The sequence below is a fragment of the Schistocerca gregaria genome, chromosome 1 (genome assembly GCF_023897955.1).
Source record: "Schistocerca gregaria isolate iqSchGreg1 chromosome 1, iqSchGreg1.2, whole genome shotgun sequence".
In the NCBI taxonomy this organism is placed as follows: Eukaryota; Metazoa; Arthropoda; class Insecta; order Orthoptera; family Acrididae; genus Schistocerca; species Schistocerca gregaria.
In genome coordinates, this window is record NC_064920.1 from 160,284,031 (window position 1) to 160,299,184 (window position 15,154).

General features: G+C 39.9%; 1 protein-coding gene and 1 non-coding gene across 4 annotated transcripts in view; both read left to right on the forward strand.

The window, feature by feature from the left end:
- Positions 1 to 15,154, forward strand: part of LOC126335421 (baculoviral IAP repeat-containing protein 6-like) — a 311,044-nt gene that overhangs the window by 234,227 nt on the left and 61,663 nt on the right. For all 3 annotated transcript variants that reach the window (XM_049998701.1, XM_049998709.1, XM_049998717.1), the window contains one exon: positions 9,511 to 9,666. In XM_049998701.1, coding sequence (XP_049854658.1) covers positions 9,511 to 9,666 — 156 coding nt within the window. The remainder of the gene's footprint in view (positions 1 to 9,510; positions 9,667 to 15,154) is intronic.
- Positions 13,884 to 13,957, forward strand: Trnat-ugu (transfer RNA threonine (anticodon UGU)). The gene has a single exon. It is a non-coding gene; the product is annotated as a tRNA-Thr (tRNA).

Consider the following 15,154-nt stretch of genomic DNA (forward strand, 5'->3'; position numbering starts at 1 on the left):
TTAGTTCTGAGCGCAACCTAGGCCCACTGCAAAAATGTCTGCAAATTCTTCACATAGACGAGAAACACTGTCTGAAGGCACAGTCTGGTTCACTGATAGGACCTGATTGACTATAGACAAGTTAAACAACTGAAATAAATCGAAACCAAACAAGTTCACTGCAGAAGAAGAACGAAGGACGTAAAATGACACAAGTTTTGTTTGTCCTTTGTACGTTGCAAGAAGGCGGCACTGTCCTAACACAGGGATACTGTGACCTAAATAACTACTTAATTTAACATGTGTGGCACGCAACGGAGGTGTACACAGCAGTTTGTAAGTGTCTTGATTGATCAGTGAAACTGCAGCTCCGGTATCGATCTGGAATGGTATCACTTTGCCGTTAATGTCCAAGTCTACAAAAAATTTATTGTTCTGCTGACGACAAGAGCGACTGTCTCATGCAACGTGAACTGACACTGGTACATAATCACTTGCGACTTGACGGGAGTTCCGGTGATGTCGATGCACACTATTTTTGGGACGAACACAGTCACTGTTAGAGGGAGGGGCACTGAGCGGAGTGGAATGAACTACATGAATTTCCATGGGCGAAAGTTCGCGAGCCTGAGTATTCTTGGTTCGATTCCGATTCCGGCGCGGAGCAAAGGGCCTGGAACGGGTTTGAGCTTCTGATCTGAGCTTTTTCTGGCAAACACTCTGAACATGTCCATTTTTATTACAATAAAAGCAAATAGCTTGGCGTGACAGGCAGTTCTCACGGGAATGTTTAGTAGCACACCGCGGGCATGATTTGACCACTGCGTTTGCTTGCCGGTGCGGTGCACGTGGCTGAGAGCCTGGCGGCAGCGGCGCGACCAGGCGTGAGGACTTTTTACTGTTCCGTGCAACTCGCCCAGCGGGCCGGTTAACCTGACACACTGCTGGCGAAGTTTCAAATGATTCCTGAGCAAAGTCAAGTGTGTCCTGCCGATCCAATATGCCCATCACTTGGTGAAGGGAGGGATTGACTAGTTTCAAAATCTGTTCCCTTATACGAACATCAGAAACGTTCTGTGCCATTGCATCACGAACCATAGTATCTGAATAAGGGAGTCCACATTGACACTCAAAAGCACAATCCCTAGTACGTTTTGTACGAAAGAAGGTATACCGTTTGGCAACTACATTGACTGATTCTTTGAAATATGCATCTAATGCAGACAAAATTTCTTCATAGGACAGAGTTGCGACGTCGCGTCGGGGAAATAATTTGATTATCACACGGTATGTGGGCACTCCTACTGAAGAAAGGAGGAAAGGCTACCGCTCGTTACCTTGAATTCTGTATGCGGCAAGATGGAATCCAAATTGGCATGACCACTCTGTCCAGCTTTCCAGTGCAGCATCAAAAGGTCGAAATGTTGGTGCAACAGCGTGTTGTGGCTGCGTTAGCGGTGAAGCGGCTGCTGCCGCATCGTTTTGCATCGCACGTTGACCCTGGACGAGCTGTCCAAGGGCATCCAGTAAGGCCTGCGTCTGCTGACTCCTGATTCTGTAAGCGACAAAATTCGGACAATACATCTGGAGATTGTGGCAAAGCCATTACACAAGTAAATCGGGGCAACATTGATTTGCCTCGTCGCCAATGTTGTGGTTGGCAGGAGAGCCAACCGTGTTTTTCTAAAGGAGGCCGAAATGCACGCGTCTCAGCTCACGCAGGCTGGCGTGAGTTCTGGAACATGACAAGGGAATTAGAATTGAGAAAAACGGACGTAGCTGGTTGAATACTTAACTTTAATGCATTCATGGAGAACGTCGCTCTTTATGGTACATGATTCACAATATCAATACTACGGATACTGGCACCTTGCTAGGTCATAGCAAATACCGTAGCTGAAGGCTATGCTAACTATCGTCTCGGCAAATGAGAGCGTAATTTGTCAGTGAATCATCGCTAGCAAAGTCGGCTGTACAACTGGGGCGAGTGCTAGGAAGTATCTCTAGACCTGCCATGTGGCGGCACTCGGTCTGCTGTCACTGATAATGGCAACATGCGGGTTGACGTATACTAACGGACCGCGGCCGATTTAAAGGCTACCACCTAGCAAGTGTGGTGTCTGGCGGTGACACCACAGAAGGAGTATATAGAGGGTCTATACAAGGGCGATGTACTTCAGGACAATATTATGGAAATGGAAGAGGATGTGGATGAAGATAAAATGGGAGATACGATGCTGCGTGAAGAGTTTGACAGAGCACTGAAAGACCTGAGTCGAAACAAGGCCCCCGGTGTAGACAACATTCCATTGGAACTACTGATGGCCTTGGGAGAGCCAGTCCTGACAAAACTCTACCATCTGGTGAACAAGATGTATGAAACAGGCGAAATACCCGCAGACTTCAAGAAGAATATAATAATTCCAATCCCAAATAAAGCAAGTGTTGACATGTGAAAATTACCGAACTATCAGTTTAATAAGCTACAGCTGCAAAATACTAACACGAATTCTTTACAGGCGAATGGAAAAACTAGTAGAAGCTGACCTCGGTGAAGATCAGTTTGGATTCCGTAGAAATGTTGGAACACTTGAGGCAATACTGACCTTATGACTTATCTTAGAAGAAAGATTAAGGAAAGGCAAACCTACGTTTCTAGCATTCGTAGACTTAGAGAAAGCTTTTGACGATGTTGACTGGAATACTCTCTTCCAAATTCTTAAGGTGGCAGGGGTAAAATACAGGGAGCGAAAGGCTACTTAAAATTTGTACAGAAACCATATGGTAGTTATGAGTCGAGGGCCATGAAAGGGAACCCGTGGTTGGGAAGGGAGTGAGACAGGGTTGTAGCCTCTCCCCAATGTTATTCAATCTGTATATTGAGCAAGCAGTAAAGGAAACAAAAGAAAAATTCGGAGTAGGTATTAAAATCCATGGAGAAGAAATAAAAACTTTGAGGTTCGCCGATGACATTGTAATTCTGTCAGAGACAGCAAAGGACTTGAAGAGCAGTTGAACGGAATGGATAGTGTCTTGAAAGGATGATATAAGATGAACATCAACAAAAGCAAAACGAGGATAATGGAATGTAGTCAAATTAAGTTGGGTGATGCTGAGGGAATTAGATTAGGAAATGAGACACTTAAAGTAGTAAAGGAGTTTTGCTATTTGGGGAGCAAAATAACTGATGATGGTAGAAGTAGAGAGGATATAAAATGCGGACTGGCAATGGCGAGGAAAGCGTTTCTGAAGAAGAGAAATTTGTTAACATCGAGTATAGATTTAAGTGTCAGGAAGTCATTTCTGAAAGTATTTGTATGGAGTGTAGCCATGTATGGAAGTGAAACATGGACGATAAATAGTTTTTTACAAGAAGAGAATAGAAGCTTTCGAAATGTGGTGCTACAGAAGAATGCTGAAGATTAGATGGGTAGATCACATAACTAATGAGGAGGTATTGAAGAGGATTGGGGAGAAGAGAAGTTTGTGGCACAACTTGACTAGAAGAAGGGATCGGTTGGTAGGACATGTTCTGAGGCATCAAGGGATCACCAATTTAGTATTGGAGGGCAGTGTGGAGGGTAAAAATCATAGAGGGAGACCAAGAGATGAATACACTAAACAGATTCAGAAGGATGTAGGTTGCAGTAGGTACTGGGAGATGAAGCAGCTTGCACAGGATATAGTAGCATGGAGAGCTGCATCAAACCAGTCTCAGGACTGAAGACCACAACAACAAAACACTAAAGTTTTGATAGTTTATTTATATACTTAGACACAGTTACATTCTTCGATATACATGTAAACAATGAATCAGTACAGTTGACACAAAATTCTCTCGCCCAGTGCAAGTCTGCTGTACAATAATTCACTTAAAAATGTGCAACACTTTTAAACTACACCTACAGTGGCCATCATACAGAGACAGTGCACCATAAAGTGAAAACATGGGAACTAAAAACATAGTTTGGTGACCCCAGAACCCTTACCATGTTTCCACTGTGTCAGTTAAGACTATATTTATGCCACAGACGAGATATTACAAGCATATTTTATGCTCATAAGTATTGTAATGTTCAACCTCTCGATCTCAGTAATGGGATAATGATATTAAAAAAAAGTTTCAAGGTTCTCCTAAAACATCATCTTGAGAACAAACATGTGGTAAAAATTGTGACGACATGCCATGAATAGAAATTATAGAAGTGGCCACTTCCACACTTGGTATTTTTGGTACCAAAAAATTATCGGTTTTTGGTGTTTTCTCAGGAACTGCCCATCAACAAATGGTGGTTTTATAAGCTATCGAAGGCCCACCCTAGACCACACCCAATGCAAAAGAACCGACCAATTTGCTCACTTTGCCTGGGCGGGGAAATGTGTCATGTTTAAATTTTGACTCTGTACTGTAGGATAGCTACAGTATGCCCATTATTCCAATAGATATACAGTTAGTTGCTAGGCCAAAGCTTATTCAAAACACTTGGCACCTCATATCTGTGATCAATGGAACCCGTGATATGACTGCATGAAAACTTAGATTTTCGTGTGCGCCTTTTTGAAGGATATTGGTATGGTGCACTGTCATACATGGACCAATATGTGCAAACATAACAAATAAATAACAACTGAAAACAAAATAGAAACTCATACTTCTTCTATATATGAAAAAATACTACTAAAATGTAGAAAAGATCAAATATAGCACCATGAAAATAAAACAATTCATATGCTTCTAAAATTAATAACTCTGCAATGTACACCTTCTTTGCTGTCATTCTGGTGTTGCAGAAGTTTTTTTTAAATAACCACATCAAGTTCCGTAGAACCAAATTGAGGAGCAAATCTCCAAGGCCATGGAACATGTCAGTACATGAAATTACTACATAAAAGTAATAACAGATAAAAATAAATGTTTATGAAGCCAAAAAAAGTCAGTCCATAAGGTTAAGTAAACGCAATCAACAATACAATAAGAATCAGGTAAATTTTTCAAGGAACTCCTTGACAGAATTGAAGGAGGATACTTTTCAGTTTCAATTTGAAAGCACATGGATTACTGCTAAGATTTTGAATTCGAGTGGTAGCTTATTGAAAATGGGTGCAGCAGTATACTGCACACCTTTTTGCACAAGTGTTAAGGAACTCCAATACAAATGCAGGTTTGATTTTAGCTGAGTAGTAACTGAGTGAAAGCTGCATATTCTTAGGAATAAGTTAATATTGTTAACAAGAAATGACAGTAAGAAATATATATATATTGAGAGGCCAATGTCAAAATACCCAGACTTGTTAACAGGGGTCAACAAGAAGTTCATGAACTTGCACCACTTATTGCATGAACTGGCGGTTTCTGAGCCAAAAATATCCTTTTTGAATGGGAAGAGTTACCCCAAAATATAATACCATATAACATAAGTGAATGAAAATAAGCAAAGTAAACTAATTTTTGTGTCGAACAATCACTCCTGAACGTGGACTGCCCACGACAGCTTATTACCTATCTGATCACCTAGAAATTTGAACTTTTCATTTTCACTAACCAAATGCCCATTCAGTGAAATTAAAACGTCAGATTTTGTTGAATTGTGTGTTAGAAACTGTAAAAACTGAGTCATACTGTGGTTTAGCATTAGTTTATTTTCTACAGGCCATGAACTTAGATCATGTACTCCACTGTTTGAAACTGAGCCAATGTTGCACACATCTATTACTACCAAGCTAGTCTCATCAGCTAATAGAAATATTTTAGATTTACCCTTAATACTAGAGGGCATATCATGTATATAAATAAGGAACAGGAGTGGCCCCAACATTGATCCCTGGGGCACCCTCCACTTGACAGTACCCCACTCAGACCCCACATCACAGCCGTTATCAACATTATGAATAATGATCTTTTGCTTCTTGTTGCTAAAGTAAGGGGTGAACCAATTGTGAGCTACTCCCTGTATTCCATAATGGTCCACCTTCTGGAGTAATATTTTGTGATCAACACAATCAAATGCCTTAGTTAAATAAAAAAATATGCCAAGTGTTTGAAACCTTTTGTTTAACCCACCCCATACCTCACAGAGAAAAGAGAATATAACATTTGCAGTTGTTAAACAACTTCTAAAGCCAAACTGTACTGGTAAAAACAGGAATGCCATAGTTCAATTTCATGTCACTGCAGATGTCTTAGATAGTTTGTTTCTTTCACATGTTGTCCTGGTAGGTACTTCCTTGGTGGCCATAAGCCACAAATCTGGTAGCCTGTAGTCATCATCTCTGCAGAGATGAAGTTATTTGTTAGAGATCTCTGTGACTTCGTGGATTTCATTCTTTGCGTCGTACTCATTACCACAATCTCAGATCACTTCAAGAAATATGACTGTGTGAAGATGAAGGGTTCCATGCTAGGCCATAGAATGTCCTCTGCTTCATATTGACTGAAGAAATGTCGCTTTTATACAGTTTCTCTGAAATTTTACCAACACTGTTCATTACCCTGCAGACATATGATACCCTTAGCAAGTAGGAAGAAGGCTCCAGATTTTAGAACAACACCTTTGGAAGTTGCTATCTGTAACATTGTTGTCATAACCTTTAGCATTAATGTGTCCCTTAAGTAGACACTTAAAGATTCAAAGTTTTCATTGTTTGTAATACAGAAAGCTTGAAAGACACCATGTTTAGCGTTGCTTGAGCTGATTGGTGGATGGGAAGTAACGACTAACCATTTCTGTGTTGTTGGGCGTCCTGTATACTTCCAGTGTGTCTTCAGATCAGATGCCAGTAAATAAATTTTGGAATGTACATGACTTTTATATGATGTAGCCATGTAACTGATATTTCATCCACATAATAGTCAAGATGATTTTAGCTCAGTACTGAGTCAAAATGTTTAAAGAAATTTGCACAAAATACAACTGTCCAGTGGAAAGACACCATGGTGATGGTAATGGATACTGCAGAATAATAGGGGAAGATGTAACAACTTTGGCTTGGGCTTCACATACTGTCAACTGAAATATACACTATGTGATCAAAAGTATCTGAACACCTGGCTGAAAATTACTTACAAGTTCGTGGTGCCCTCCATTGGTAATACTGGAATTCAATATGGTGTTTACTCATCCTTAGCCTTGATGACAGGTTCCACTCTAGTAGGCATATGTTGAATCAGGTGCTGGAAGGTTTCTTGGGGAATGGCAGCCCATTCTTCATAGAGTGCTGCAGTGAAGAGAGGTATCGATGTTGGTCGGTGAGGTCTGGCACAAAGTCAGAGTTCCTAAACATCCCAAAGGTGTTCTATAGGATTCAGGTCAGGACTCTATGCAAGCCAGTACATTACAGGGATGTTATTGTCGTGTAACCACACTGCCAAAGGCCATGCATTATGAACAGGTGCTTGATCGTGTTGAAAGATGCAATCACCATCCCTGAACTGCTCTTCAACAGTGGGAAGCTAGAAGGTGCTCAAAACATGAATTTAGGCCTGTGCTGTGATAGTGCAATGCAAAACAACAAGGGGTGCAAGTCCCCTGATTCGTCACTCCACACAACGTTTTTCCATTGTTCAATCGTCCAATGTTTCTGTTCCTTACACCAAGCAAGATGTCATTTGGCATTTACCGGCATGATGTGTGACTTATGAGGAGCCACTCTACCATGAAATCCAAGTTTTCTCACCTCTCACCTAACTGTCATAGTGCTTGCAGTGGATCCTGATGCTGTTTGGAATTCTTGTGTGATGGTCTGGATAGATGTCTGCCTATTACACATTACGACCCTCTTCAACTGTTGGTGGTCTCTGTCAGGCAACAAATGAGGTCGACCTGTACGCTTTTGTGCTGTATGTGTCCCTTCATGTTTACAATTTACTATCATATTGGAAACAGTGTACCTAGGGATGTTTAAGAGTGTGGAAATCTCGTGTGCAGATGTATAACACAAGTGACCCCCAATCACATGACCACGTTTGAAGTCTGTGAGTTCTGCGGAGTGCCCCTTTCTGCTCTCTCACTCTGTCTAATGACTAATGAGGTCGCTGGTGTGGAGTACTTGGCAGTAGGTGGCAGCACAATGCACGTACTATGAAAAACGTATGTTGTTGTGGGTGTCCGGATACGTCTGATCACATAGTATATTTAGATAAACAGGAGATTAGATTCTATGTACATTACTTCTTTTACTATTGTAAATTACGCTGATGTTTATTCACTAGTGCAAAATGGCACACAAACTTCTTGCTACATCCCTGTCCACCAAATGGACAACACATGTGGATATCACAGTTGAATTCTGCAGTGTAAAACATCTTAATCTATTTGATTATGGTAGCACAACTATTGATATGAACAGTGACGTTTAAAATAAGTGACTGAAGCAGCAAAGAAATGACTTTTTGGTATAGATTATTATAAAATTGAAGAAAAAAATATGTTACAAGGCTTAAAAATGTTTAGTTATAAAATCAAGATTCTGGTGGCCCACATTCCCTGTTTTGCCCTAGTATACATACAACCAAAGATACACAAAGAAGGAGATCTGCTGAAACTTGTTGCGGATGAGAGATATCATATGTATATCAGAGAAGCTGAAACACCTTGACAGGAAAATAGACTTATTTGTGAAGTATTGCACACATTATGTAGAGATTTAGTGCCCTTAAAAAAATATCCTTGATATCAAATCATATTTTTACAAACTACCCAGTTGTATAGGTGGGTCCAACTAGAGAGCCTGCCTGCAGGCAGCCAAGCACCCACAGGCTCGGGTGGACAAATAGCTGACGACAGGCAGTTGGGGAACTATGTTGTAGCATACATAATCATACTGCATGCGGCCAGGGATAGCCGAGCACGTCCTGCATGTGCACAATGTGTGCAGTAAAGAAGCATTTTGGACGACATGCAATAACCAGTGCTGAGTTATATCCGGCCTGTCATCTCCATTATGCGGATAATTTTGTTTTTCCTATGATGTAAAAAAACTGCTTGGATTTCACTTTTTTTTTTTTAATGTTGTCCCCCCTGAAATTAACTTTCCTTTGGAGATGGAGAGTGAGAAAGATGTTTTGTTCCTAGATGTGTTGGTTACAAAAGATTGGAAAGACCTTAAAAGTACTCTGGAACACAGAGTATACAGGAAGCCAACTGACATTAACACGTATTTATAACTCATTGGATGAAGATCTATTTTTCTGCTCTGTAAGGCTGTCATTCTTGTACTGCCTACTGTCAGTCCTTAACCAAAACATCAGCCTGCTAATCAAAGCCTGAGGAACTTGCACTCAGTAATTCCCCACCTTAGAAACACTGCAGGAGAATATCTGTTTATATGTGAATGCAGCACTGGATTTTGACAGTGTACGGTTACCTGTGGGCATTAGATATCCCCAAAAGATTCCAGTGAAGTAGTTGAAACACTAGAGTTGTTGAAGTAGTATGAGAGGAAAACAATACAGCCTAATTATCCACAGGATCTTACTTCTGTTGGCAACTGTTGCAAAAGCTGGCAGACTTATATTTTTCATGTATTCACCAGATTTCTGTCATCAAGAGGAACAGCAGCTAAGTGACAATGCAGACAAAGGGACTCAGTCATCGTCAAGAAAGGCCGGGTTTCGTGATCCTAGTTCATTGGTCTCAGATATGGATGATGGGACTTCCTGCTGCAATAATGCAACCAGTTTTCCTCAAGGTACAGTTGTTTTTATTATTATTTCTGTGAGTAGTTTATTTTTATTTGTTTATTTATTTATATTATCCAAAAAAGTATTCACTAAGAAGTTTAGATCTATCTGCTAACCACTTAAGTTACGTTGTAAAATATGCAAATCTTGGAATTTTCTTGTTCGCTTATATATAACTGTTTTCCTAAAACTATAACGAGGAAATTTGTACTTCTTGAAGTCTAACTCCAAACAGGTTATATTTTTTGTCATTGTTGAGAATGGCGCTTTGCAGTATTTCTGTTTAAATTCATAATTCACAGTTAATAACTCTTACTCTGTTGTATTTGTAATTTCAGTTCAGATCACCATCAAATAACTCGTAGTGTATTCGGCATTCAGCAGCAATTTCTTGGTAATAACTGTAGCCCACTCCGTTTTTCACAGAATATATTACCCTCTTGACCTAAGTATACTTCGTGAATGTAATGGTGTGTCGTCGTCCCCCCCCCCCCCCCCCCCCCCTGTTCCCCTCCATATTTATTTTCTTTTAAGAGGCATCTTGAGAAAAATTTATTTCTAACATATTCTGACCAGTCAGAATTACAGAGAGTTTTATTGACATTAAATATCTGCCTAAAAGTTAGTATTGTATCTATTTTAAATGTAGGCCATTTATTGATTGTGTGCATGTTGATAATATGTGAAAAATAAACACACAGAAATGGTTTACTGTGGTATCACCATTTTTAATCATCATCCTAATAAAACAGTTGTTAAATTTATATCCTAACTGTCAATTTCACTTTTCTTACCAAACACACTGCGATATCTGAGGTTGTAGTTACAGTGGAACCTGAGAACTCAGCTGTTCCCACCTCCTCCTTGAATTTTGCTACCTTATGGGTGTGAGAATGTTACAATGTTCTTTTGTTTCCAAACATATCAATCATGTACCTGTCATTCTCTCAATGGCTGCATAGTACAGCAGCTGACACACCCCCTATCATTCCCACCATACCTCTCAGCAAGTAACAACATTCTTGCAGGAAACATGGAAATATGCTACTGGCCTCATGTAGACTTTTACATCTTATGCACAAATGTATACCATTTTTGTGTATCTGTCCAATTTTAAGGCCAATTCAAATAGATCCAGGCAAACTGCAGTTTAAACATGGCAGATGTTCATCAAAAGCCTAAGTACATCATATAGGTTCCCATGGTTAGCAGCACACTCACTACTCACCTCCCCGCACTTGTCCTAGTTCTCAGCCGGTATCACTGTTCCCCCTCCAACTCTTCTGTAATGCTGTGCTTGAGCATCTGTGGACACAGGCTGCAATATCTTCAGTGGTGCCGATAATATGTACCGCTACCAACTAATACATAAATAAGAGATCACAATCACAGTTGTGTAAAATTCTAAAACATTTGCTCATCCCGCGATCTAGGAATGTCTTGTTATATTATCTCCATACTATCTCCATGGTTAAGTCTCTCTGCTGCAATTTATTCACATGATAAGAATTTGTTATTTGCATGATAAGAATTTGTCGGTTTATTATGGTTTATTTCATTATTTAGATATTTAATTCTGGATTATTTTTCTTTCTTGATTCATCTGAATGTACCCATCCTGTTCTAAAGGTGATGAAATTTCTGTAACTGTCTTACCCGGTATTTTAATATGTGAACAGCAAACGAATTTTTCATTTACGACTCATTTGGTAAATCACTACAGTCTCTTTACAATCAAGTTAAATATTGACTAATGTATAAAATCAAGTAATGTTTTTGAAGGGCAACATTTTCACCGTTAACTTCACTGAAAAATCACTACAGTAGAACCCCTCTAATCCGTCACCTTCCGGACCGGAACCATGGTCGGAACGAAAAAAAGGTCGGATTATCCAAAAAATCTACTATTTATTGCACAAAATATAAACAGACATTTAGTACCAAAAAAATTAAACGATTTAAGAACTAAAAGACATTCCTTTGCAATTTTCTGGAGTGTTATCCTTCATCCAGCCATTGTAGCACTGTGATTTTTCGTTTAGTGAAAGAGCTGTGTGTTTACGTTTGAATTCAGACATGTTGAAAAACAGACAACTGTACACGCAATGAATCTACGATAATAAGTATTGTAGAGGACAGGGAATAAAGCAAACGACGACATTTTTTAGTCCCAACAAAGAATAAAACTGCCCAATAATGTACAGTATAACAATAAGCACAGCGACAGACACCGCAACAATGGCCTGACAGGCGTCCAGTCAGTGACAAGTCGGCACGGGCTCACGAGCCTAAGCATCATCAGACTAACCGGAGTGATGGACCATCCAAGGTCGGATTAGAGGGGTTCTACTGTATTAACATTTGTGTACGGTCTCCATACATGTATGAGAACTTTTATTGTATGCCTGTTCAAATAGAACACATGTGACCCTAGTAGCCTGAACTTCACCTGTAAATGTAAGGTGGCCACTACATCAGTCTATCAATCAGTGTAAAAACATTGACCTCAGCAGCAATAGTTTAAATGCAAATATAAGACCCTATAGTTTTTTTAATGACAAATTTGGGGGAAAAAAACCATCATGTAATTGAGTAAATACTGTAATATTGTCTCATGCCCCTCCCCTTTTGCCTCCCCTTTTGCTGTTTGAGTGAGTTACCACTCAAATCATTTCATTTGGCAGATACAACAATTTAGCCTATGGTGTAAATAAACTGTGATCACAACTTACAACTTGCAACTGTTATAGAAGTCTTTAAGTTGGATTATAAAATAATGGAAATTCCTAGATGGAGCAATGCGTAAAATAACCGCAAATGTTTGATGACAAGGTGACAAGTCAACCAAGTCCTCCACAGAAAACATGTCTGGTGTGTCATAAATGACATTAGTGACAGTATGTGTGTCATATGAGAGGAATCTCTTACCAATGCACCTCATTTGTATGCATGCCGAGTGAGTGAGATATGCCTCCTTGCGCAATTTAGGTGTTCTTATGAATATGAACATGATCACTCCCGAGGTAATGATGACAACACAATAGTTTTTCACATAATCTGCAACAAATTATGCAACTGTTTCACAATCACACACTTCCTCTGTGCTCTTTCTAAACTTACGTTTTTAACATTTCTGAAGTTGTGTTCCATTTCGGAAGGTTTGACTCTTGAATTCCTTTGTTGTAGCATAGTTCACACGCATTTGTTTTTTCATTTCTGTGAGACATATATGTGGTATCTCATCTGCTCTCGCTAATCATCATGTTTACTTGCAATGGTAACTTATTCTTACCACATGACTCATATTCTATAACCAGTGTATAATAAGACATCTGCCAAGGCTAAAGAAAGAGAACAAAGATTCCAGTGACCAGATTCGCAGTTCAAATGTTGTTGGGGGGAAAAAGTATATAAAAATAAATGAGACAAGGATGTTTCAAATAAGGCTCACATGCTTGGTAGTTCGACACGGTGACCACTTAACCATAACACCTTTGTTCTGTCAGGTAGCTCTATATTGTAGTCTGTGGACTATTTCAGTGTTTCTTCACTTTTTCTTCAGAGTTCAGTTCACTTCCTTCCTGTTCTCATGCTTGATCTGTCTTCAGTTTTTTGCGGGCTATCCACAGGGCCATCTTGCCATTAAATCTGAGTGGCGTGCAATGGAGAGTTTTCCTTGTTGTTACTTCAGAGATAGTTGTGCTGGAAAGAAGTATCCAAGTGGCCCGGATTGTGAAGCAGCTGTTGAAGTCACTTGTGTTGTGTGTGCAGCATGTTTGGCATCTTTCATAGTTTGGCAGTGGCTATTCATGCAAGTAAAGTTGGATTACAATAGACAGAACAAGATGGAATGTAAATGTCCTATTTTTCCTTGAAGTTTAAACAGGACTCTCAAACACAGGGTCATTATTGAGAATATTTTGACAGTGGTGACCACTTGAAAGCAGTACTGATGACATGATTATCCTTCATTGTCAAAAATTGTAGTCAACCATCCTACCATAATTATTATCCAGCAGTTTGTTCTGGTTTTCACCTCATTGCACATACTTCTGCAAGATTTTCTTATTTTACCTCTAATTATTCTTTAATGTTACTTGTATTTCTTGTGGTACATGCAAGGAATGAAAATGAGACAGATGGAAACAAAGTAAGTAAGCTGTTCATTGTTGTCTCACTGCGATGTAAGGTAGTCAGAGGCTTCATGGAAAAGTGTTTTGCAGTTGCCTCGGTGGCTCAGATGGATAGAGCATCTGCCATGTAAGCAGAAGATCCCGGGTTCGAGTCCCGGTCGGGGCACACATTTCAAGCTGTCTCTATCGAGGTATATGAACAACACCTGTTGCCAGCTGAGGGTTTCAATTAATTATCATATAAAATTGTAAGATTATTTGTTCGATACAGTTCCTTACAGTCGTTTAATGAACAAAGTAAGAGCATATGGACTATCAGACCAACTGTGTGATTGGCTTGAGGAGTTCCTAGATAACAGAACACAGCATGTCATTCTCAGTGGAGAGAAGTCTTCCGAAGTAAGAGTGATTTCAGGTGTGCCGCAGGGGAGTGTCATAGGTCCGTTGCTATTCACAATATACATAAATGACCTGGTGGATGACATCGGCAGTTCACTGAGGCTTTTTACATATGATGCTGTGATGTATCGAGAGGTTGCAACAATGAAAAATTGTACTGAAATGCAGGAGGATCTGCAGTGAATTGACGCATGGTGCAGGGAATGGCAATTGAATCTCAATGTAGAAAAGTGTAATGTGCTGCGAATACATAGAAAGATAGACCCCTTATCATTTAGCTACAAAATAACAGGTCAGCAACTGGAAGCAGTTAATTCCATAAATTATATGGGAGTTCGCATTAGGAGTGATTTAAAATGGAATTATCATATAAAGTTGATCGTCGGTAAAGCAGATGCCAGACTGAGATTCATTGAAAGAATCCCAAGGAAATGCAATCCGAAAACAAAGGCAGTAGGTTACAGTACACTTGTTTGCCACTGCTTGAATACTGCTCAGCAGTGTGGGACCCGTACCAGATAGGGTTGATAGAAGAGATAGAGAAGATCCAACGGAAAGCAGCGCGTGTCGTTACAGGATCATTTAGTAATCGCGAAAGGGTTACAGAGATGATAGATAAACTCCAGTGGAAGACTCTGAGGAGAGACATTCAGTAGCTCAGTACGGGCTTTTGTTGAAGTTTCGAGAACCTACCTTCATCGAAGAGTCAAGAAGTATTTTGCTCCCTCCGGCGTATATCTCATGAAGAGACCATGAGGATAAAATCAGAGAGATTAGAGCCCACACAGAAGCATACCGACAATCCTTCATTCCACGAACAATACGAGACTGGAATAGAAGGGAGAACCGATAGAGGTACTCAGGGTACCCTCTGCCACACACCGTCAGGTGGCTTGCGGACTATGGATGTAGACGTAGATGTAGATGTAGAACTGTGACTGTCCTATAGGCATGCTCCTCGTAG